This window comes from Rhinoderma darwinii, chromosome 10 (genome assembly GCF_050947455.1).
Source record: "Rhinoderma darwinii isolate aRhiDar2 chromosome 10, aRhiDar2.hap1, whole genome shotgun sequence".
NCBI lineage: Eukaryota > Metazoa > Chordata > Amphibia > Anura > Rhinodermatidae > Rhinoderma > Rhinoderma darwinii.
Genome location: NC_134696.1, coordinates 41,162,161 through 41,189,195, shown reverse-complemented (window position 1 = coordinate 41,189,195; position 27,035 = coordinate 41,162,161). Strand labels below are relative to the sequence as shown.

Genomic DNA, 27,035 nt, shown 5'->3' with positions numbered 1-27,035 from the left:
ATTATCAAATAATCTAAACCTATCCACAGATCCTCAGTGATACTGACCTTTGGTTGATGATTGATGCATTCTTATCTTTTTGGATGCCACAAACTGCAAAATTTTATCTACATTGTCCTTCATTTCTTGAGTGCAGCTCGGTTCCCAGTGAATTCCATTGAGTTTCTCGCCAGCTGCAACAGGAAGAAAAAATATTATTTATTCCTAAAATATCCAATCTATCCAAATGATGACCTATACACTGGATGCTAACTCTTATTTAAAGTCAATCTCCAGTTAAATGGGTTTTTCCTAACTCATACATATGCCATTAATGTGTGATAGGTTCCCCAACTCCTGTCAAACCTGGTGAGCCGTCAACCGCCTTACCAGGCTGGACCGGGGACCCAGGTTCACATAGGTGGGACCCACAACCTATCACATATTTATAGCGTATCCTGTGGATATGTCATAAATATGTGAGTTGGGAATAGAAAAAGAATCATGGTTTTGGCTGGAGATCAAACCTTTCCATATTTTAACGGCCAAGTTCTCAATACCGGATGTCCACATATTTGAGATTAATTCAGGTAGTTATTAAAGATAATGATTATACCTCTGATCATGTTCAGTCATGATAAACTTATTAAGGAAAAATAGGCCAAAACAAGTTTCATTGAATATAGAGTTTTTACACGGAAAAGAGTTAGCGAGGGTATTACACTATTTTACCTTTTTCAAGACCAAAGTCTCCAAACCTCTATTGACAGGGGGGTAAAAAATATAATTGTATGATGACAAAGCCGAGCATACATATCAGTTAGTTGTAGGCCGAAGGCACAGGTGACTGTTGGGTTTAGCCAACATTTATATAATGTGTATGTCCAGAGATGAGGAGAGCATATTGAAGAAAATAAAAGAGAAATAAATGTGACGTTCATCTCCCTCAAACATCAACTATGGCATGCCTCCCAACAATCCTGGATCCAGCAGGATAGTCTTGGACTCCAAGCCGTGTACCACTGTTATGGGCAGCCGAGAGCACCCCGCTCCACTATTTATCCTGTGTAGCCTGCCCTTAGTGGCTTAGTGCAGACAGGCACAATAAAGTGGCGTCATCGTGCCTGTCTTAGCCGAACCATACACAGCACAGACCTGAGGAGAAATGCAGAGGGATCTCGTCTATTTGTTGTTGGAACAAGGCTAGGTGAGTATTTATTGTATTTTTGTTTTAGGGGGCGTTATACTGTGTGTAGGGGCACTATGGGGGCATTATACTGAGTGTGGCGGGCACTATAGAGGCATTATACTGTGTCGGGGCACTATGGGGAGCATTATTTTGTGTGTGGGCGGCACTATTGGGGAATATACAGTGTGGGAAGGCACTATGGGGGCATTTTACTGTGGGGGGCACTATGGGGGCATTTTACTGTGTGTGGGGCACTATGGGTACATTATACTGTATATGGGGGCACTATGCTGTGTATGGGGGAGACTATGAGAGCACTATACTGTGGAGAGGCACTGGGGGCATGATACTGTTTGGAAGCATGTTACAGTGTGACAGAACAAAGGGAACTGGGTGTGTATGGACAGGGATTGGGCGGTATGGCTGAACATGAAAACAAATTTGTTTATTAGTTGTCCCTCCTTACAATACTTGAAAGTTGGGAGGTATAACTATGGAATAACTACCATAGAATATTGTTTGAGGTGGGGTGGCTGAAGGTCACTGGTGGCATCTAGGCAGGTGCACTAATATAATGCCCAGATCTGCTAGATTTAGGCTGGGTTCACATGTCGCCGGCAAATCCACAGTAAATCCGCAGCAAAGATCTGCATGGGTAACATATTGAAAGGTGTAAAATCCGCGATAAAAATTCACAATAGAAATTGGCATGCTGCAAATTTTAAAATCCGCAATGCAGGTCAATTTTCATGTGACAAAATTTCACAGCATGTGGATGAGATTTGCTCAAATCTCATCCACATGACTGATACTGTAATCCTCTCAGGATTTTCTTTACGCAAATCCTCACTGAAAAAACGCAGCATTTCCGCTACATGTGGACCTGGCCTAAGAATCGATTCTGAACATGTTTCCCCCTTTATCATGTTGGGCATGTCCTCATAAACTATATAAATGTGAAGACCATAGCAAAATCCTGGCAAAATACTTCTTAAGTGAAACATTTAATTTAAGTAACAAGGATGGCGGACCCCGTAAAAGTCCGTAATTAATTTTTCCCTCGGTTATATTGTAATGATAGCTCCATGTACACTCTGTGTTGTGAGAGAGGATCCTCAGCCAGATGTTTGCTGATAAAACTCTTGTGGAGCAAGGCTGAACAAACTCCAGGAATGACATTACCCACGCACCTAAACATTTGCTACCAACCGCATACGTTTTTGAGTTATTGTCTATTAAGTATATAAGTATGAATGTCCTTATACCCGGGCCACTGATGTAATCTCACTGGCTACTGAAGAGGTCTAACTGGCTTCTAAAGTCTGCAGTAATTTGCACATCACTGGTTGAAGAATATGCTGTGTACTAGTAAGGCCATGTTCACAGCATGGCCTAAATTGTCATCAAATCCGCTGACGCTCCACATCTATTGCAAGTGAATAAAGTTTTTGTAGCCCCATTCACATGCTTCAGAACAAATCAGGGCGGAATCGTAAACACATTGAAAAGCTGCAGAACAGCTCCATTGAATTACAACAGGCTAATCCATGTGAAGATCCGATGGTACATCCACGGCAGAAATCCAAATTTAATTCTCAAAAAAAAACAACTTAGTTTTACCAATTCGCTAAATTGAGTTAGTAAAGAAAAGCTTAGTGAACGAAGTAAGAATATATGTTTCTGTAGGAATTTAATATATCTAGGGCTAGAGCTGCGATCTAAGTCTTGTTTTAAAGCTAAGACTCTTTAGTTTTAGCTGCGACCTAGCCTGAGTGACAGCCATTAGTAACGAGAGCATATACGATACATCCTTGGTTACTGAAGTGGTTTCCTGCCAGGACGTATGAGATATGTCCTTGGCAGGGAAAGTGTTAAATGTGGCGCTTCTCTTGTGGTTGTGTTGTGGCTTTGTGACGCACCATAGCTCAAAGTTGGAAATTCTATTTTATTTGACAATTTGGCTATTAGATGAATGTCTGACAACTTATGCTACGGCTACACGGCAACTTTGGCCGTGACGCAGTTTGTATGGCCAAAGATTTCTGTGTCGCCCCGCCTGCATCAAAGTTAATGAAACACAATGCGGCCACGTTGCGACTCGCGCAAGTTGCCGTGACCCCGACACTACAAGCACAAAAAATGTAGCAGGTTCGGATTTCTGGCAACTGACATGTCACGGCAACAAACGGGTCACAATGCAGCCACATTGACTTTCACTACCTGAAATGTAGGCAGGGCGACACAACTTTCTTTGGACGTGTGACCTGTGTCCCGACCGTAGTCACCGTGTAGCCCTAGCCTTATGGCTATGGCCAGTTTTAGACTTATTTGCACCTAATTAATTTATTGAATTTACTGAAGAGAATATAATATAAGGTAACATTCATTTTAAGTCATAAAATAGGTGAGGCTCTTTTCATATCTGCGTTGAAGGCTCCAAAAAATGGATACCACTGACACCCGACGGACTCCATATAATGGGGTCCGTCGGGTTCTATAGCAGATTCCATCATATTTGATGGGAAGAATAGCACTGCATGCAGCACTATTCTTCCAGTCAAAACAACAGACACCATGATGAAAATGACAGAACACATTATATGTCAACGGGGTCCATCGTGGTGCCAGTGGTATTCGTTGTCCGATAGATACGACACTGAGTCATGGTTTCAGCTAGCGCAATATAATAAGCAGACGCAGTTTTACCCAGAACTTTCTACTTACCAACAATTTCTATCAGATGAGCCATCACTACCCCATCACGAAGGTCCAGCCGAAGGTCCTGTACGGGATTAACCCCTGCCTTCTTTTTGAGTTGGGAATTCACCCAGGCAACATAAGCCTGAAGTTGTTGCTGTAAAACAAGCAAATCAACGTTAAAGTCAAATCTGTAGAATAAACACACAAACAAATATAAAGCAAAAACGTACAAAGTGTGTATAATACTGTGTAAAGACCATATGAAACTAACATGGAGCATTTAGGCCACGTTTAGACGTGGTAGATTTGTTAGGCTACACTCAGACTAGCGTGTCCGATTTGCACACGTAGATTTTGCACCAAAAATAAGCAACTAAGTACAGTACAATACACATGAATGACATTTTCCAAATCCCATTCACATGTAGTAGATTTTTCTACTTCAGATTTGGGGGCAAGCTGCAGATTTTCACATTTTTGTTTCCGCCACATCTGAACCCAGCTTTATAGTGCCTTTATCATCAGACAGAAATACTTTGAAGGGGAAATCTAGTCATAATGATCCTATGATATTTCAGATACATGAGAAAAAATTAATCACATCTGTGATCTCAAATTGCCCCTAAATTCCACAACTAAAGAGCAAGTTATAGAAAACTACAAAGGACTTCATGTATTCATTGGTTTCTGTCATGCCCATACATTTAATCAAACCCCGCCACCTCCTTTCAGTGACCTTTCCACCTCATTGGGGTTGGTGGAGTCTGAACCCGATTTACTTTTAATGAAAAGTCTCATTGACAACTTATAACAGTGTTTTGTAGGACGATCTCCTTAAAACATATATGTTTTCCCATCATGTCCTGTAGGATGGTTGGTGGGGATCTGACATCTGGGACTTCCACGAGAAATGGGAGTGCGAGGTGACACGCTTTTGGTGGAAAGTTGCAGTCACTGTCCGTTATAGTGGACTGAAGATATGGAAACAGCTGAGAGCCCATATTCTAAGGATTGGTGGGGGTCTCCCACCAATTCAACGTTTATGGCATATTTTATCAATATGTTTTTAGACTGAAAGCGTTCAGGCACAGTCCCCTCTTCTTTTATGTTTGCTCTGTTTGTCTTATAATTGTAAATCTGTATGTTTGCTAATACCCTAAATTAAAAATGCTGCGGAATGTTTGATAAAAAATATTAATAATAAACCTCTATGAAGGCAAAACTCCCAAGGAATACTTAAAGGGGTTTTACTGGATTTTTTTATAGATGGCTTATCCTTAAAATAGGCCATCAATTTCAGATCGCTAGGGGTCCGACTACCAGCCCACCTCGCCGATCAGCTGATTGATGTGGTTGCGGCGTTTATCGCAGCAGCCTCTGCAGTGTTTACCAGGAACAGCGCCGTACACATCCGTAGCAGCTGTGCCTGGGATTGCAGCTCAGTCCCATTCATTTGAATGGGACCAGAACTGCAATCCTAGGCACAGCTGCTACAGATATGTACAGCGCTGTACGTATGAACTGAGAAAGAACTGTGGCCCCATCAATCAGCTAATCGGTAGGGGTGCCGGGAGTCGGACCCCCACCGATCTGATATTGATGACCTATCCTAAGGATAGGCACTCAATAAAAAAAATGCCTGAAGAACCCCTTTAAACCTGGTGTAAGTATTCATATCTATGGACAAGCGTACATACAGTGTTTGTACTATACGGGTATGTTCACACGGCCTATTTTCAGCCGTTTTTCGGTCCGTAAACGCCCCCAAAAAAACGGCTGAAAATACGGGGTCTGAATGCCTCCAAACATCTGCCCATTGATTTCAATTGGAAAAACGGCGTTTCATTCCCGTGGGGCGTTTTTTCACGCGACCGTTTGTAAAAACGGCGCGTAAAAAACGCCCTGTGACAAAGAAATGCATGTCACTTCTTGAGCTGTTTTTCATTGTCTCAATAGAAAAACAGCTAAAAAACACCCGTAAAAAAACGCATCAAAAAACGCTTGATGCTTTAAAAACGGCTGGAAATCAGAGGGTGTTTTCCCTTCAAAACAGCTCCGTATTTTACAGCCGTTTTTTGTTAAGCGTGTGAACATAGCCTAAGGATTCTGATGGCCGCATGCAGCCGAAACCATGCAACTTGTGGTGGCCAATGGCCACACGATTTAATACCTGGCAAAATCATGCATTTGGAAAAAGAAAGAGAAAATCCAGCGCTGTGTTTGATTAAAAAGGAAAATTGTTCCCAATTTTTTTGAAAAAATGGTTAAAAGTTACACGGAGACGCAGTTTCAAGGTGTATATATAGCGGGCTGGATGACCTTGGCTCCGTGTAACTTTTAACCATTTTTTCAATAAAATTGGGAACAATTTTCCTTTTTAATCAAACACAGCGCTGGATTTTCTCTTTCTTTTTCCTGATATACCTACCGCTGGCCGTAGCGGGGATCCGTGCGAGGTGTCTGGAGACGCAACTACTGGTGAGCTGGAGGTCTCCTCCTTTCTTTACTAAAATCATGCATTTATTGGCCAGTGCAAGTGGGTCTCAGATGCGTCCGGATGCCACTAAATGTGACCGTACTCTTACCACACTTTTTCCACACCTACTTGACTTATTATCTTCTACTGTATTACAGCTGAGAATGCAGTGAACAACGTACGATTAAACGACCAAGCGATGAATTTTGAACGATTATTTAGACGATAACGTTGTGTCAATGCTTGTCTGTAATTGCTTTTAAGTCACTTACAGCAATCGTAACGGTCATCATCACTAATACAAATTCTGCTCATGTGAATGGGCCTCAAAGCTTCACATTTGATCACAAAGTTCTACATGTAAATTAAAGTACTAGATCGCAGAAAATAATCTTATATTAATGGAAATTACCATATGCACTGAGGTCACCAACGAAAAGACCTGCATTGATTGTTCTGGCAGGGTAAATCCTAGGTCAGATGCGCTGTGTGAATGAGGCCGGAGTGTAGATGCTGAGTCAGTCGGATGTCCAGCATCCACATGACAATAGACCTCATATGAACAGAAAAACAGGAAACCAGAGGCAAGCCAGAAGAGATTCATCGTACGTATCTCCTACACTAACACCACATATGGGTAATAATACAACGTGCTCTGCCAGCGTAGTTATCAATGTCTGTGGATTGGAAATTGAGAATTATACTCCAATATATGGGTCCCTCAATATTAGATTTTAATTTCCAAAAAAAGAGTTAAGATATAAAGAAAAAAAGCTTTGGGGTAAGACCTTTTAAATAGAGTTGTATTTCTTCAACTATGAGCAAAAATAAGCAGTACTAACAATAGTTACATGTAAATGAGGAAAGTGATCAAAGATAATACTATAAAGTATAACATTTACACCCACTGATTTTCTTTACAAAGATTTTCTACAGCACCTGGGATATGTATTTCAAGGAATAGTGTATAAAATATTGGCAACTCTGCATTATATCAGCGAGATATAGAGAACAAAAGAAACAATAAATTCAGCTCTGCTACATTAGGGTCCAATGAAAAGGATCTGCCATCATAATATGCTGCCCTGTTTAGGCTTTATTCACAAGAGCGTATCAGATTCAAGCGCATGAAAAATGCGCGTGAATCTGGTCCGTGTGTGTTGCGTTAATGCAGTGGCGTTATTCACGCACTCGCAAAGCACTTTTTTTTTTAAATTATTATTTTCAATTGAGTTGATGCGTAAATCGCGCATAGCACACGGATGTGAAAAACTCACCAATATAGGACATGCAGTGAGTTTTACGCAACAGACACTCGCTGCGTGAAAACTCCTGCATGTGTGAACGGCCCCACTGAAATCAATGGGTCCGTGTGCTGTGCGTGATTTCCCTGCGCAGCGCACGGACGTTATTCACGTTCGTCTGAATGAGCCCTTAAGGCTAATAGCTGTCTGGCTAATACTAGTAAAGAATACAGCGGAATCAGCAGTGGTTAATGGCTACTGTGTATACAGCCAGATACTGTGCAGTCACATAAGGCGTAATTTTAGTTGCGGAAAAATCTGCTGCCGAAATTTACACATACATGGTTTAAATTTAAATTTCCATCCAGAAATTTGCCATTGCCGATTTTGGATGCAGAATGTTATCATAGTCTTTAATGCTATGTGAAATTCTGCATTGAAACACGCAACAGAAATACGCAGCAAATTTGCCACAAAATCCAGAACAGTAATTCCTCTGCAGAATTACTGTTGCGTACGTTGTGGCAAATTTTTATGCCACGTGTGACTGTGCCCTAACTATGGGTCCACTGTATTATTTTCTAGCTGCTAAACATAACGGCAAAGTATGATAACAGATTAAAGGGGTATTCCCATCTTACAATGTAATGTCATATCTCTAGTATATGCCATAACTATATATACTGCCGATCCCAAGTGAATTGGGCTGTGTTGTAGTTCGCTGCCTCGTGTGGCCGGCATCATCGCTATGCAGGGAAACACGGTGAAGGAGCCGCAGTGCTAAGCTGGTGCAGGATTGGTGGATCATCAAACCATGGCTTATCCTAGTACTCAAGGGTGGAAATTCCTTTAATTTCCAATCTGTAATATTAGTTATTGTATGCTTATTATTGTTGAAAAACACAAATATAGTGGCCGAATAAAATATTTGGGTCTGCCAAGTTGTATTACCAAGACAAAACCTGGAAATATTATGGAAGAGGGGTAATAGTTGTGTTGCCCAAAGTAGCAATACGTTTCACTTGTAAATGACCGCAGCGGCAGCGTGACTGAAGTGACCGCCATCAAGCATATGCGAACACTAACAAACGGGCTCTGCCGTCATTGCAGCTGAACGTTTGTTTGCATGGGACAGGAAGGTCTGTGGCTCTGCTCCTGGGGAAGAATAGCCCATCTGTGTATGTCACACTGTAGACATTGTTTACAAGCCTCTCATTACCCGCGGCTGCTCTTCAGGCTTTGGCTCTATTTCAGATATCGAGCTGCAATGCAACAATTACTCAAGATAACATTTATAAAGCAAAGGAAAAATCAATATGTGTCGGATGCCGACCTCCCGAATCTGTATCCTAGCAATTGCAACCAGTCAGTTATATCAGTAATAGTAGGTGTAGAGAGATTGGGAAAACTGAATGGCAATGGAATACACCATTGAAATCCATGTGTCAGCATCTTATGACCTTGAAGCCACTTCGCTTAGAATTCAAGGCTATAAGGCAGGTGGGACGCCGACAAGTGTAGACTTTATGCAAATCATCAATGATTCAATAATTACTATTGGAACTATATTACATTATGAACTAATATATATATATAACCCCTCTGCTATAGTTTTAGTGTCAATCAATAGACATCAGCTTATTTACTTTCTGAAAATGTATTTGCATATCTTGAAGTAACCTCTCATCATATCAGAGCTTTTTTTCCTATTCGCCCAGTAGTTACGGCAGTGCTGACCAATTCCCCCCCCCCCCAGTAGTCACAGCAAAGCTTTTCCTCCCCTCCCTTCCCCTCAGTAGTCACAGAATTGCCTCCTCCTCCACCAGTGGTGCTTCCTTACACCCAGTAGCAACAGCATTGTCTCCCTTTCCCCCAGTGATCACAACGGTGTCTCCTCTTTCCCCCATTTGTCACAGCAGAACTATGCTGTTCACTTTCAATAGGCATACAGGTACATACACACAGGATGGAAAAATCGGACAAAAATCTGTCTGCGGTTTTTGTTGCAAATCTGTAGCGAACCTGCAGCAAACGCTGCATGTCTAACATGTGGATTTTGCGGCAGAATTTGTTGCGGATTCCACCTCTTATTGAAAGAAGAGAAATCCACAACATAAATTATATTGCTGCAGATTTTAAAATCCACACCGCAGCTAATTTTATGCAGCATGTGGATGAGATTTTTTAAAATGTTACTGCTTCTAAACCGTATTTTAGGTTAATAATATGACATATGTCAGTCTCAGATTAAAAACGGACCTTTTCAGTTGTGATAGTTCCCTTCTGCCTCAGATGGCATCCTTCAAGGAAAGCATATTTAATGTTTTGCCGTTCTTGTAGACAAACTTGCTGACATTCCCAAGGGAACTGCTGGTCAACGGCAAAGAAGATTCTCTACACAAAACTGCCCTGTGGTGTCTTACCATGGGAAATTGGCATGGCTTCAGCCAACAACCCATGCAACTCAATTAGGTTGAAGCAATAAGATCCAATGATTTACTGGGGGTAATAATGGTTTTCAATAGCTTTTCTACTCATATTCATTAGTATTCTCATTCAGAGAGGCCAAGCATTGGTCGTGCCAAAGAGTTGTATTTATAAAGAAAATTTGCTGCATTTCTGTATATTTTGCCACAGCGATATAAAACAATATTTGCAAATGTTCCAAAGACATAAAAAGAAAGAATAGACAAAGGCAATTGATTAAAAAGGGATACTCAACCAAGTACAAAGACAACGCATCCATCACAACACAAACCCCACAACACGGGCACACACAATTTGTTCATTTGACTTCTATTGTACTTTGCAGTGTTTTGGGTTTTAGTGGCTGTTGAGGACTCGGCTAAGTAACGTGCCAGCATTTTTTATTTGTAAGGGATAGGTTGACACAACAGAATCACCGAAAAGTAACACATGACATTAGAGAGCAGCATATGATGGAAAATATCAGGGAATCAGTTATTTGGATGACTTTTTTTGCCCTTTCTTTAGCTAATATGGCTATTGTTATTAATTTGACCACACTTACCATCAAGAATGTTGGAGCATCAGCTATACTCGTAGATCGTCTTAGCCATAGTACTTCAGCCAAGTCTTAAACGGCTTGTTTTATCACAGAGATATCACTAGAATATGCCAACTATGTCTGATTAACAGGGGTCTGATTGGAGGCTTCTCCACTTTTTATGTAAACTTAAATGGGTTGTCTCAAGACAACCTATTTCTATATTGAAGCCGGTCTGGTAATCAGTTGATCGCTGCAGCTTTGGCTTCATACAGCCATCACAATCTTCTGCAGCGAAAATGTAGCAAACTTTCAAAAACATAGCTGTCCATGTAATACATGAATGGGCCGAGTCTACAAGAGTAAGAATCACTGTTTGCATCGGCTTTCGCTAATACAGGGACATCCGATGTGGTGGATCTGTCTAGGTCAGTAGTAGATTTGGTGTCCAGTGTCTGAAACTATCTGGAAGGAGTATGCTAATAGCAAGATTAGTCAAGTCACAATCCTGATTCAGTGCAAGGATAAGCAGCAACAGGTTGTAGCATGGTGCAGGGACGTGGTCAGAAAACAATCCAGAATCGATACACAGATAAGCGGCAACAGGCTGTAGCGAGAGGCAGAGACGTGGTCTGGAGACAATCCAAGTTTGGTACAACTTGAGCATTCTCACCTTAACCAACATGCGCAACAGAGCTGCATACATCGTGGTTAACCACACTTCTCATCGGGTTCAATGATACTCATGACATTACATAAGCTATAAAGCTAGCGAAAAGTACAATGCAAGAAAACAATTCATTAGTCTAATAATTAAGCAAGCAGGCAAGCTGGCTGTCTGCACTAAACAGTGTTCGTTTTCACCGCACCAGTAAAACTTTTGCGTCACTTATATCTTCTTAATCTGATTGTAAATATTTCATTAGTAGGATTTCCGCAGTCTAACATATATATGTGTTGCCAGCAATTATACTATATATTATATAGGTCTGCCAAATATGCTAAATTAATAGACTTCTTAATGCACTTTCTTATATAATTCGTCACAGTTCCCTCACTGCTGCTCTTTGGAACATCGCGTGCCTCTCTGTTCAGAGATCTGTGTGATGATATGTCAGATGACCAGACATAGCAGTCACGGCCCCTGTAGTGACATCACTATCGTAGAGACATCACTGCAGCAGTCCGTGATTAGATGGCCCACTCACATCACGCAGGCATGCAAACAGATGAAGAAACATATTTATCCAATGGCGGTAAAAATCTGTTCAGTAAGTATATTGAGAAGTTTATTATTTTACCATTTTCTGTAGAGTGAATTTTCTTTGGAAAGCCCATTTAACATGATATTAACCAACTGCACATGTAAGTTACTTCAATTAAAATGCAGAAACTACTTTTTTTGTGCTTATCTGTTTTTCTGTATATTATATCTATGAATAAATGATTAAACGAAACACTAAAATATTTAGTTGTCTCGGAAGTCAGTGAAACAACCCCACCTGCTTGTCCATACTGACAATAAGGCCTCATGCACATGACCGACCATCCATGTGAATGGAGCCTGTAGAGCAGTGCATGGAGGCCCCTACTGCCCTCCACCTCCCTACTGCCGAGCCGTCCAGCCTTAGTGTGCTGCTGTACAGACTATGTCAGGTTCCATATATACGGTGCTATTATCCCCTAGAAGCAATGCTCCATACATATGGCATCCAATGGAATATGCCACAGAATCCGACATAAAAAACCTCTGTATGAAATTGGAGGCATATGGAGGTACAGTAAAGGCCTCATTTACCTCTATGAGTGCCCGATTACGGCTCCATACAAAACAAAGCCGTTAAACGGCCGTGTACATGAGGCCTAGGCCACAAATTGCTCTGTGCACCAAGATTATAACATATGCATTTACCTAATTACCAAATCTGTAAATCTGATACAGTAAATACTGTCGTTTGGAATGAAGATACATGAGATCTAAGAAAATGTGGCAATGTTTGGATTAGACATGACTCTGACATTTCAATAAATGCTGAAATAGGAATATCCTGCCCAATTCTCTCATCCTGGATAAATATAGCCTTGCCAGACATGGTCTGTTTTCACAGTGGAATAAGTTGATTCAGACATGGAGCAATTCAGTCATCCAGAAGACAAGCGTTGTTAAAGTCACAGTATACGCTACAGTGAAGCAACAAAGTACAGCACATAAATGTTTAAACAGTCAGATGTACGTGCTACACTTCCCCCATCCACTCACTCATAGCGGCAAGAGAAATCAGAGGGTCATATGCGTTCAGTAGGACAAGGTTGGTACTAAAGAGCACATAATATCTACCAGTCCAAATAAAACCAAGTCTCCATGTTTGTGTCTGTGAGTATAATAAATCATTTCTGATTTTCGTGAAATTTGCGCTGTGGTGCACAATAGCGTGTAATGTGTGAGGACGCAAAACAAAGCAGACTAACTGTATGTGCTGGATCAAACATTGGACCGGCTGTTATCTGGAGGCTTACTGCGAGATTTCCTTATCATCTTCCGTATCTGTAATGTGGTGAGTGATTAGTGATGCAAATGGAAATTCGTGAGTAGTAGAAACAGAGTAAAACACAGAAAAAAATAACAGATGTCAATATAGCCGACCACAATGTTAATAAAAGAAACATATATCCAGCACCACAAAAAAAGAACTAGTTCTTATTATATGGAAAAATATTCCAACCGTAATAGTACATAGTAATAGTAATGTGAACATATAAAATACATCACCATCATATAGCCATATTGGCCAGTAGTCACATATAACAATTCACCTATATATAGAAAGTTGTACACCAGAGTTACTGGCTGCATTACACAAAAAACAGAACAGATCCATCATATCCATTAAGGTTCCTGTAAAAACACAGGTCGTGACGGCGGTGTGCACTTTGCTGCCCTATTACATTTGTGACAGAGGACACAATTACAGACCACAAAGTGAATGTTGTATTACTACAGGGGTATAAAAAATTTCTCTACATTTTAGGTGACAGAATACTCCATGAGCCAGTTTCAATATTTTTAAGTAACAAGGCAGTAAGCACTCCTCAGGACATTAATAGAAAATAACCTAAAAATTTAGGCACAAGTAGCCAATTTCCAAGCGCATTGGCTGCCTGGCTGTAGTACTAAGATTATGGCCGGTCAGACACGTGACCCGTAATATAATGTGATCCCACGATTACAATAATTCCTAATATATATGTAACTGAGACTGTTTCTGTGGCTGATATGGGGGAGAGTTGTTCCACCTTGGATTAGCAGCATCTCGCTTTCCCTTAACTCTTTGTAGGCACCACAATATACGCAAACAAGGGAAGGGGGAACCCTTGGAGGGCTGATTATCCGCGCAATATATACAATGATGGATGGATGTAACAATAATCAATAGCAATTACTCTCCATCTAAGCATGTGATACATGTGTATTCAACGCCAATATTGCTGGGACAATACAGTGGCGAAGTCCAAAAAAGTAGAGCAGTCATATTTAGAAGATAAAGCCTTTGTTGAAAACGGACATAAGAAACCAAGCGATGGCTGATACTGATATAGCATTACACTCCAAAAAATAGCATTGGTATTAATAGCGCGGTGTATTTTTGTTTTTATGACTTCTAGGTTTGGGATCATAGCTTGACCTTCTAGCACCCCAGCTGTACTGTTAGATATTACAGGATTCCCGGGAGAACTCCTGGTGTCACAGGCTGTCATGATCAGCCCTGTTCAGTATGTATCTGGCTATAACTGTACTGTAGGGTTTCTATAATTAATCTAATGTTAATTTTCTATATAGTATGGGTTTTACCTTGTTCTATGTTTCTTTTTATGTCAATTCATGTTTTAAACTCAACACACTGGATTCATGTGCTACTACCATCATTTGGTCAATAAAATAGTGGTGGGATTAAGGATGGATTACAATCATCTCCTATGGCTCCTTCCTTGGTATTTCTTGGCGTGAATTTTCAGATTTACGTCCCTCGGTAACATATAGGTTATTGAGAATAAGGTGTTCTTAACCCCTTCCCGCTCCTGGACGTACTATTACGTCATGGCAGCTGTATCGTTCGTGCTCCATGACGGAATAGTACGTCTCGGGAGTAACGGCCGTTTCGGCTGTCGTCCCGACACATAAAGGAGCTGTGACAGCTGCTGTCTTATTCAGCAGCTGTCACAGCTCCTACAGCGGGGACCGATCGCTGTGTCCCCGCTGATTAACCCCTTAAAAGCCGCGTTCTATAGAGATCGCGGCTTTTTAGGGGTTAGGCCCTGTTCACACAGAGCTTTTTGACACGTTTTTTGACGCGGAAAACGCGTCGGAAAACGCGCCAAAAACGACCCAAAATGACTCCCATTGATTTCAATGGGAGACGGAGGCGTTTTTTTACCGCGAGTAAAAAAACGCCTCGCGGCAAAAAGAAGGGACATGACCCTTCTTGATGCGGTTTCCGCGTCCAAAACCGCATTGAAAGCAATGGGGACACGTCAAAAAACACCCCGAACTAGTGAGGTGTTTTCTGACGAGTATATTGCCGAGTGTTTTGGAGGAGTTTCTTGCAGGAGTCGTCTCCTGCTGCTAGTCCAGCCCAGCAAGGGGCTGTCATTTCCTGTCTGCTCGTGGAGGCTGAAAAACATCGTGGACAGAACTCAGGGATACAGAAAACCGAAGTCCTGCATCCAAATCGAATACAAGTAAGTGCAATTGCTCCTATGCTCCATACATGCTATACATGTATGGAGCTGTGCAATTTTTTTTTTAGATTTTTTTTTTCAATTTTTTTATTTTTAATTTTTTAATTTTTAATTTTTTAATTTTGTTATGCAGTTGTTCATGTATGTCATCTCTTTTTTATTTTTTTTTTAAATTTCAGGAACAGAAATGACGACAGCAGAGGTGTACCACCGAATGGACATTGATGTTGGGAAATTGATTCAAGAAGTAAGTATACTTTTTTTTTTAAATGTGGGCCTGTTCACATCAGCGTGGTTTCCGCTGAGGGGTTCCGTCGGTGCTTTCAGTCAGGGGAACCCCTCAACGGAAAGGCAAGTGTGAAGTGGTGACAGATCCGTTGCTAATGGTTTCTGTTTGTCCCCGTTGTGCAAAGGGTTCTGTCGTTTCGACTGAACCAATACCGCAGTGTAGGGAATCCCATTAGCAACGGATCCATCAGCATTGAAGTCAATGATGATGCAAACAGAAAACAATGTTTTTTTTAATGTGGGCCTGTTCACATGAGCGTGGTTTCTGCTGAGGGGTTCCGTCGGTGCTTTCAGTCAGGGGAACCCCTCAACGGAAAGGCAAGTGTGAAGTTCCGTTTGCATCACCATTCATTTCAATGGTGACAGATCCGTTGACAGAAGGATGTCAGGCTGGGTTCACACGACCATGTTACGTCCGTAATGTACGGAACGTATTTCAGCCGGAAGACCCGGACCGAAGACAGTGCAGGGAGCCGGGCTCCTAGCATCATAGTGATGTACGACGCTAGGAGTCCCTGCCTCGCTGCAGGACAACTGTCCCGTACTGTAAGGGGAGATTCACACGAACGTTGCGTTTTTGCGCGCGCAAACAACGCAGCGTTTTGCGAGCGCAAAAAACATTTGACAGCTGCGTGTGTCATGCGTGTCTGATGCGCGGCTGCGTGATTTTCGCGCAGCCGGCATCATAGAGATGAGGCTTGTCGACGCCCGTCACTGTCCAAGGTGCTGAAAGAGCTAAATCTTTCAGCACCCTCGACAGTGAATGCCGAACACAACAGCGAAAAACCTGTAAAAAAAAAAGATAAAGTTCCTACTTACCGAGAACTTCCCGGCCGTTGCCTTGGTGACGCGTCCTTGGTGACGCGTCCTTGGTGACGCGCCTCTCTTGACATCGGGCCCCACCTCCCTGGATGACGCAGCAGTCCAAGTGACCGCTGCAGCCTGTGATTGGCTGCAGCCTGTGCTTGGCCTGTGATTGGCTGGAGCTGTCACTTGAACTGAAGTGTCATCCCGGGAGGTCGGACTGCAGGAAGGAGACAGGAGTAATCGGTAAGTTAGAACTTCGGTTTTTTTTTACAGGTTAATGTATTTTGGGATCGCAAGTCACTGTCCATGGTGCTGAAACAGTTTAACTCTTTCAGCACCATGGACAGTGACTATCTCCTGACGTCGCGTACCGATAATTTTTTTGCCGGGATCGGCCAAAACGAGTTTGCCCGAACCCGGTGAAGTTCGGTACGCTTGTCCGGCTTCGCTCATCGCAAAGACACTCCGTTTGGATGTTCGGAAACAGAAAAGCACGTGGTGCTTTTCGGTTTTCATTCATCCTTTTCACTGCTGTTGCGCGAATCACGCTCGTCCCATGGAAGTGCTTCCGTGTGGTGCGCGTGATTTTCACGCACCCATTGACTTCAATGGGTGCGTGATGCGTGAAATACGCAGAGTTTTTGAACCGGTCGCGTATAGTACGCAGCGAACAAACGCTGCGCAAGAATCACGCACTATTTGAACTGCCTCATTGACTTCTATAGTGCTGTGCGTGATGCGCAGAAAATACGCGGCCTGCACGCGCGCAAATCGCGCTCGTCTGAATCCCCCCTAATCATGATTACAGTACGGGACAGTAGTTCCACGCAGAGGCAGGGACTCCTAGCGTCGTACATCACTATGGTCTTCCGGCCGAAATACGTTCCGTACATTATGGACGTAACATGGTTGTGTGAACCCAGCCTCATGCGTGTGAAAACCTCGGCAAAAACAGCCTGAAAAACCGCCTGGAAAACAGCCTCAAAAAGCACGTCAAAAACCACGTCAAAAACCACATCAAACATGAAAACCTCCAGGGTCAGTTTTTACAGGAGGAATTTTCCTCCTGCAAAAAAACTCCGTGTGAACAGGGCCTTAAGCTGCCATCGCCGGCCTGCTACGCGATAGCGGCCGGCGATGGTGACTATGGCAACCGGACACCAAACAATGGCGTCCGGCTATGCCATAGACGGAAGCCTAGTGGGTCCTGACTATGCTTGCTGTCAGTGAGTAGCTGACAGTTCTAATACACTGCACTACGCATGTAGTGCAGTGTATTAGAATAGCGATCAGAGCCTCCTGCCCTCATGTCCCCTAGTGGGACAAAGTAATGCAGTAAAAAAAAAGTTAAAAGAAGTTGTGTAAAAATAAGAAAATAAAAGTTTTAAAAGTATTAAAAGTAAAAATCCCCCTTTTTCCCTTATCAGTCATTTATTATTAATAAAAATATATAAACAAACAAATAAACTGTACATAATTGGTATCGCCGCGTCCGTAACGGTCTGAACTACAAAATTATTTTGTTATTTATCCCGCACGGTGAACGCCGTAAAGGAAAATAATAATAAACCGAACCACAATCACAATTGTTTGGTCACTTCACCTCCCAAAAAATGGAATAAAAAGAGATCAAAAAGTCGCATGTACCGAAAAATGGTACTGATCGAAACTACAGTTCGTTACGCAAAAAATAAGTCCTCGCACGGCTTTATTGATTGAAAAATAAAAACGTTATGGCTCTTAGAATATGGCAACACAAAAAGTGAATGATTGTTTACAAAACTTATTTTATTGTGCAAACGCCATAAGACATAAAAAAAAATATAAACATCTGGTATCGCCGTAATCGTATCGCCCCGCAGAATAAAGTGAATATGTCATTTATAGCGCACGGTGCATGTAAAAAAAAAAGAATAAAAAAACAATAGTAGAATTGCTGTTTTTTAGTCACCACGCCACCTAAAAATAGAATAAAAACTGATCAAAAAGCTGCATGCACCCCATGAAAACTACAATGGATTCCTCAAGGGGTCTAGTTTCCAAATTGGGGTCACTTTTGGGGGGTTCCCAATGTTTTGGCACCACAAGACCTCTTCAAACCGGACATGGTGCCTAATAAAAAAGAGGCCTCAAAATCCACTAGGTGCTCCTTTGCTTCGGAGGCCGGCGCTTCAGTCCATTACCGCCCGAGGGCCACATGTGGGATATTTCTCAAAACTGCAGAATCTGGGCAATACGTATTAAGTGGCGTTTCTCTGATAAATCCTTTTGTGTTATAAAAAAAATGGTATAAAGAAGATTTTCTGACAAAAAAAAAATATGTAAATTTTACCTCTACTTTGCTCTAAATTTCTGTGAAACACCTAAAGGGTTCATAAACTTTCTAAATGCTGTTGTGAATACTTTGAGGGGTCTAGTTTCTAAAATGGCGTATTTGATAGGGGTTTCTAATATATGGGCCCCTCAAAGCAACTTCAGAACTGAACTGGAACCTAAAAAAATAAATAAATGAGGCAATACTTCGCTTCTTACATTATACTGATAATGAGCCGTGCCCACCCCGAGATGACCCCAGTTTTGACCATTTGTATAAACGGAGACCCTTATTAGACCGTTCCAGTGCCCGGTTTTCCCCAGCATACACCCCGAGAAGTGGATTTCTATTGATGAGTCCCTGGTACATTTTAAAGGGAGGGTTCAATTCCGCGAGTACCTGCCGGGTAAGAGGGCAAGGTATGGCGTGAAGATGTATAAGCTGCGAGAGTGCATCCGGGTATACCTACAGGTTTAGGCTATATGAAGGAAAGGCCACCCCCAAACCAGACTGCATCCTGGACTACAATAGGTACATGGGAGGTGTGGACGTGTCAGATCAAATCCTGAAGCCCTACAGCGCCATGCGGTGTGGTATAAGAAGCTGGCCGGGCACATCATACAGATGGCATTGTACAATGCATACGTGCTACGTCGATGTGCAGGCCAGACGGGAACTTTCCTGGAATTTCAAGAGGTGATTATCAAGAACCTAATCTTTAGGGACCAAGAAGGGGGGGCACCCAGTACTTCTGGAAGCGGGGCCACACGCATCGTACCAAGGCGGCAACACTTTCCAGGAGAAGTTCCCCAAACTGGCAAGAAGGGAAAAAGTCAAAAGAGGTGCAAAGTCTGCTATAAGGGATGACACAATATATCAATGTGACACGTGTCCCGAATAACCAGAGCTCTGTATGAAAGTCAGTTTTAAAATTTATCATACATCCCTTGGTTTATAATTTACCCCAATTTTACTTACCCTGATGCACTCCGCACAGCTTATCCCCCCTCGTCTTTCCCCTCTGAGCCCTGCTGTGTGCCCAGGCAGCTGATAACAGCCACATGTAGGGTATTGCCATACCCGGGTCAAACCACATTACAGTTTATGGGGTGTAGGTCTCTGGTCAAAATGCTCACTACACCTCTAGATGAATGCCTTAAGGGTGTAGTTATTAAAACGGGGTCACTTCTTGTGGGTTTCAACTGTACTGGTACCTCAGGTGCTTCTGCATACATGACTTCGCACTAGAAAATCCCCAGTAGGCCAAATGGTGGTCCTTTCCTTCTGAGCCCTCCCATGGGCCCAAACGGCAGTTTATCACCACAAATGGGGTATTGCGGCACTCAGAACAAATTGCGCAACAGAATGGGGTATTTTGTTTCTTGTGAAAATAAGAAATTTTCAGCCAAAACTACATATTATTTGAAAAAAATAATTTTGTTTTCATTTCCAGCCCAATTCAAATAAGTTCTGTGAAAAAACTATGGGGTCAAAATGGTCACAACACCCATAAATGAATTCCTTGAGGGGTGTAGTTTCCAAAATGGGGTCATTTGTGGTTGGTTTCTATTGCTTTGATACCTCTGGGGCTCTGCAAATGCGACATGGCACCCGAAAACCAATCCAGCAAAATCTGGACTCCAAAGAACACACAGCACTCCTTTCGTTCTGAGCCGTCCCATGGGCCCAAACGGCAGTTTATCACCACAAATGGGGTATTGCCGCACTCAGGACAAATTGGGCAACAAAATTGAGTATTTTATTTCTTGTGAAAATAAGAATTTTTGAGCTAAAATGACATATTATAGGAAAAAATATATTTTTTTTTAATTCCCAGCCCAATTCAAATAAGTTCTGTGAAAAAACTATGGGGTCTAAAAGGTCATATTACCCATAAATGAATTCCTTGAGGGGTGTAGTTTCCAAAATGGGGTCACTTCTGATGGGTTTCCGTTGCTTTGATACCTCTGGGGCTCTGCAAATGCGACATGGCACCCGAAAACCAAACCAGCAAAATCTGTACTCCAAAGAACACACAGCGCTCCTTCCCTTCTGAGGCCTCCCATGGGCCCAAACGGCAGTTTATTGCCACAAATGGGGTATTGCTGCACTCAGGAGAAATTGGGCAACAAAATTGAGTATTTTGTTCCCTGTGAAAATAAGAAATTTTGATAAAAAATTACATCTTATTGGAAAAAATGTCATATTTTTAATGTCACAGCCCAATTGAAATAGGTGCTGTGAAAAAACTGTGTGGTCAAAATGCTAACAACAAACATAAATGAATTCCTTGAGGGGTGTAGTTTCCAAAATGGGGTCACTTTTGGTGGGTTTCCATTGCTTTGATACCTCTGAGGCTCTGCAAATGCGACATGGCACCCGAAAACCAATCCAGCAAAATCTGGACTCCAACAAACATATAGCGCTCCTTTCCTTCTGAGCCCTCCCATGGCCCAAACGCCAGTTTATCACCACAAATGGGGTATTGCCACACTAAGGACAAATTGGGCAACAAAATGGGGTATTTTTTTCCCTGTGAAAATAAGAAATTTTGATCACAAATGACATTTTATTGGAAAAAATGAAATTTTTTTCATTTCACAGCCCAATTCAAATACGTGCTGTGAAAAAACTGTGCGGTCAAAATGGTAACAACAACGATAAATGAATTCCTTGAGGGGTGTAGTTTCCAAAATGGGGTCACTATTGGGGGATTCCTACTGTTTTGGCACCTCAACACCTCTTCAAACCTGGCATGCTGCCTAAAATATATTCTAATAAAAAAGAGGACTTAAAATGCACTAGGTGCTTCTTTGCTTCTAAGGCTTGTGTTTTAATCCACGAGCGCAGTAGGGCCACATGTGGGACATTTCTAAAAACTGCAGAATCTGGACAATACATATTTAGTAGTGTTTCTCTGGTAAAACCTTCTGTGTTACAGAAAAAAAATGAATAAAATTGAAATTCAGCAAGCAAATGAAATTTGCTAATTTCACCTCCACTTTGCTTTAATTCCTGTGAAATGCCTGAAGGGTTAAAAAAACTTTCTAAATGCTGTTTTGAATACTTTGAGGGGTCTAGTTTTTAAAATGGGGTGTTTTATCAGGGTTTCTAATACATAGGCCCCACAAAGCCACTTCAGAACTCAAGAGGTACCTTAAAAAAAAGGCTTTTGAAATTTTCTTAAAAATATGAGAAATTGTTGTTTATGTTCTAAGCCTTGTAACGTCCAAGAAAAATAAAAGAATGTTCAAAAAACGATGCCAATCTAAAGTAGACATATGGGAAATGTGAACTAGTGACTATTGTGGGTGGTATAACCGTCTGTTTTACAAGCAGATGCATTTCAATTCTGAAAAATGCAATTTTTTCAAAATTTTCTCTAAATTTTGCAATTTTTCACCAATAAACACTGAATATATCGACCAAATTTTACGACGAACATGAAGCCCAATGTGTCACGAGAAAACAATCTCAGAATCGCTTGGATAGGTTTAAGCATTCCGACGTTATTACCACATAAAGTGAAATATGTCAGATTTGAAAAATGGGCTCTGAGCCTTAAGGCCAAAACTAGGCTGCGTCCTTAAGGGGTTAATTTATGTAACCTGTTGCCGAGGAAAGATTTAGGGTTCTGCCCAGCCACAGTGACATATTGGGTTGCTAATGTGATCCTTTGGAGGGATAAAAAGTAAGAATCTGTTCACATCTCAGTTTTGCTGTTCCATCATAGGATCCGTCACATGACACACCAACGGTGCCTGGCGGAACACCGATTTTATTGGGGTCCATCAGGTTTCCGTCATTTTATCAGACTAAATAGAGCTGCATGCTCTGCTATTTGCCGTACTATATTTTTGATTGTACATATGGTTTTGGTTCTGTTGTCACAGATCTTTGAAAGAAGGCTGGGTAAATTGCTCAAGAAATAAAGTGGACAAGTTATGTTATACTCAGACTTACATTTTTGGTGTTTAATTATTGTGTTTAATGTACGATGATTTTTATGTGTGGTATAGAACCTTTACTAAAGAAGACCGTGGATATTCCACCAACATTGACGTATGTTTGGATTATTAATTAATAAGAGTCTATAGTGGATGTTATGACTCTGTATTATTTATAATCCCATAACTATCCTTGTTTTTGATTACAAGAATACACACATCTAATAGTTTCCAGGAGAGTTATATGGCAAAGTGTAAAATTGCAGAAAGATATTGCCAACCATCTTGTGCCCATATGTAATGTCATCTGGCCACATAGGGCTCCACACAGTCTTGGGTATATACATTACTGAACTGTCTTTTTAGCTTTTGGTTGCTAAAGCAAATTTTTGTCCAGTGTCAGATAAATCACCAGGGCAGATCCCCGTCATCAACTGCTGAGATTGCAAAACAGATAAATGTCAGTGTAAAATCCATTTATCATTTCCACATCTGACTGATGCTACAATTTTGTTGAATGTTTGGGTTATTTCTTTAGTAATTAGTGAAAGAGATCAAGTAAATCCTGTTTTATAAGCCTAGTCTTATGGCCTTAATATAGGAATTTTGAGCAGAAATGTTTTCATTTGTAATATTTGTAAGGGTATGTTCACACACTTAAAGGACGAGTGTCGCGGAAATTTTTTTTTTTAAATCAATTTGCTTTTAGTGTTTTATTAAAAAATGTTTTATTTATTTGTGTGTTTGTGTTTTACTTTTTTTTATTTTTTAACTTTTTCTTGTCTATGGGGGCTGCCATTTTTTTTTTCCATCTCTGTATGTGTCGATTAACGACACATACAGACATGGAATACGGCACATACAGCCCCATAGTGAATGCGAACGGGACCCGTTCCATCCACTATGCTGTACGCCGTCTGTGTGGGAACGGCGCATGCGCCGCTCCCACACAGTCCAAATTGAAGGTCCGACGCCATTTTCTTGTGGACCGGAAGCCGCGGCCGGACAGTAAGATTACTACTTCCGGTCGCGGTTTCCGGACTTGTGTTCTGAAGCAAGCACTTGGAGCGGACGGAGTGGACGGACCGGAGGGAGCGGCGGCGGCAGGAACAGGTAAGTTATTTCTGTGTATGTACGTGTTTTAGTGTGTGATTACTACTGTATGTAAGTCTACTACACTGGGCATTCGCTCAAAAAATGGCGACACACAGTGTAGGAGGTTTGACCGTTCAATCCCGTCCTTTCTCCTGGCACTAGCCAGGATAAGGGAGGGGGGATTCTGTGAGCTCACTAGAGCGAGTGTTTATTCTCAAGTTTTGCAACATAAAGCAATGTGGTTGCTTTACCACATGCCAATGCTGCAATTTTGGGAATTGCTCCATCTAGTGACCAGCACTGGGAAATGTTATAAATTAGAATCTAATTTATAATATTTCCTGACTCGTGAAAAATTGTAAAAATTCGAACAATGTTTAATCATTTATACACTAACTGTTTAACTAAAAAAAAAAAAACGTCTAGCGTCACATTACCTTTAACAAAAACCGGCTGTAAATACGGAGCTGTTTTCAAGGGAAAACAGTCCCTGATATTCAGCCGTTTTTTAAGCAACTAGCGTTTTTTTGTGGCCGTTTTTGGAGCTTTTTTTCTATTGAGTCAATGAAAAACGTCTCCAAAAACGGCTCAAGAAGTGACATGCAATTTTTTTTACGAGGCTTTTTTTATGCGGCTGTTTTTAAAAACGGCCTCGTAAAAAACGCCCTGTGGGAACGGAACGCCTTTATTTCCATTGAAATCAAAGGGCAGATGTTTGGAAGCGTCCTGCCCCCGCATTTTTAGCTGTTTTTTGGGGCATTTATGGCCCGAAAAATGCCTGAAAATAGGTCGTGTGAACATACCCTAAAGGATAACCTCCTGTGAAATCAGAGAGGTACTGGTCCTAGACCCTGACCAGATGCTACAGACTTAAAAGGGCATCTGTTTTTGAACAGATGTGCTTAAAATACAGACATCTAAAACACGTCATTAACCCCTTCCCACTGCAGCCACTTTTGACCTTCCTGACAGAGCCTAATTTTTCAAATCTGACATGTGTCACTTTATGTGGTGATATCTTTGGAATGCTTTTACCTATCCAAGCGATTCTAGGACTGTTTTCTCGTGACACGTTGTACTTTAAGTTAGTGGTAAAATGTGGTCAATACATTCAGTATTTAATTGTGAAAAACACCAAAATTTAGTGAAAAATTATAAAAATAGAATTTTTATCAAATTAAATGTATCTTCTTGTAAGACAGATAGTTATACCACACAAAATAGCTGCTAATTAACATCTCCATTATGTCTACTTACAAGGCTTATAACTTTAACATAAATTTCTCCCATTTTCAAGAAAATGTCAAAAGGCTATTTTTACAGGGACCAGTTCAGTTGTGAAGTGGCTTTAAGAGGCCCATACAATACAAACCCCCATAAGTCACCCCATTTTAAAAACTGCACTCCTCAAAGTATTCAAAACAGCATTAAGGCTGTGTTCGCATCAGCGTTGCACTTTCATTGAGGGGTTCCGTCAGAGGTTTCCATGGGTTAACCCCTCAACGGAAAGGCAAGCTGAAACCTTAGCTTCCATTTCCCTAACCGTTGATCTCAATGGTGACTGAAATGTTGCTAAAGGTTTCCGTTTGTCACCGTTGTGACAGGTTTCTGTTGTTTTGACGGAATCAATAGCGCAGTCAACTATTGGCATTAGCAATGTTTCCGTCACCATTAAGATCAATGGTGAGGGAAACGGAAGCTAAGGTTTCAGTTTGCCTTTCCTTTGAGGGTTAACCCGACAGGTTAACCCGAAGGAAACCTCAGACGGAACCCCTCAACATAACATCTGCAATGGTCGTATGTTGTCAGTAAACCAGCTTTGGAAAATTTGCTCTCCAAAAGCCAGTTTGCGCACCATTCATTGTAAGCTAAGACTTGTGCCCAGCATGTAAGAAATGTGCACATATTTAGTATAGCTGAAGTCGGCAGAAGTTGCCAAATATGTATTCAGGTGTGATGACACAGTGGCCTGCACCAGATGTCAGAAAACATTTCCCATTTTTCTATTTACCTTTTGTAAAAGTAAAATATATCACTTATTTTTTTTTACACAATATGGAAGCCCAGCATATTCTGCGAAAAGCAAGACCAAATACATGTAGGTTGGAAGAGTAATAGAAGAACAATTTAAATTGGCACATGGCTATAACTCTCCTATTTTCGGTGCGGATTGCGCACTGAAAATTCACTACAAATTACAATATATCTCATTCGAATGAGGTTTACTTGTTTTTGGAGGATGGAATAGCGTAGAAGACTAAGCTATTCCATCCTGAGAGATTCCGCAAAAAAAACTGTGTACCGCTCCTGACAACACTATATGGACTGTAATGTCAAGAGCTTCCCAATTCCAGAGTCCCCAGGCAGAGAATCGCAATCACTCTCCTGACATCACTGTCCAAATATGAACATCAGGAACAGTGCCGGAGTCCTTGGGCGGAGCACTAATAGAAGCTCTGCCCGGGGACTCCAGCCCTGGGAAAGCTACTAACATTTATGGACAGTGACCTCAGGAGTTTCCCTTGGGCCATTCCCCGGGCGACGAATCCCACTGTATGACATACATTGGTGTATGTTTTGGCTGAATTGAACAAAAGCGGTGTATTAACTGTTATTAAAACCAGGGCATTAATCGGTCATGTGACTGACCCATGGTTTCGTTCACTGTAATTGACATCAGTAACAAAATCAGTGTCAGCGCGCATAACATACAAACGTAAGCGCACCACTTTCCATTGCCCAACCCTCGGTAATGGAGGGGTGCCCAGACTCCTTTGCTGTATGGGGCCCAGAAATTCCTGATGGCGGCGCTGCCCACCACTGATGATACAGACTCCGCTTCTGAGCTGGCCCCATCTTCCCGTTACTACCAGAAGCCTTTTAGGCCCCGCCTCCAGGACTAGGTGGCTTCCGTAGCTGGCAGACAGGGGGGGCCAGTATTAGGCCCCTGGTTGCTATTGCAGCCATCAGCACTCTGGCGATCTGGTCGCTGGGGTGACGATTATCTACAAACTCCTTAGATGCAGAATTGGCTTTTGACCGCTGCATTTAAGGGGTTAATGGTGGGGATCGGAGCTAACTTCGGTCCCTGCCATTACAGTAGATTGTCAGCTGTAACATACAGCCGACACCCAGGGATCATGGCACGAACTCAGCTTCTAAACCTGTGCCACCCATTTGTCGTATATATGAGACAAATTGCGGGAACCACTGGCTTTCCATGATGTATACTTACGGCAAATGTCGGGAAGG

General features: G+C 41.7%; 1 protein-coding gene across 5 annotated transcripts in view; it reads right to left on the bottom strand.

Annotated features, from left to right (window-relative positions):
- The window catches only part of DIXDC1 (DIX domain containing 1), a 138,039-nt gene that overhangs the window by 76,005 nt on the left and 34,999 nt on the right, over nucleotides 1-27,035 (bottom strand). For 4 of the 5 annotated variants that reach the window (XM_075839767.1, XM_075839771.1, XM_075839766.1 and 1 more), the window contains 2 exons: nucleotides 3,893-4,022; nucleotides 48-173 (listed from right to left, as the gene is read on the bottom strand). In XM_075839767.1, coding sequence (XP_075695882.1) covers nucleotides 48-173; nucleotides 3,893-4,022 — 256 coding nt within the window. Of the gene's footprint in view, nucleotides 1-47; nucleotides 174-3,892; nucleotides 4,023-6,756; nucleotides 6,826-27,035 lie in introns of those variants that run through there. The other variant, XM_075839769.1, reaches the window with a different exon arrangement.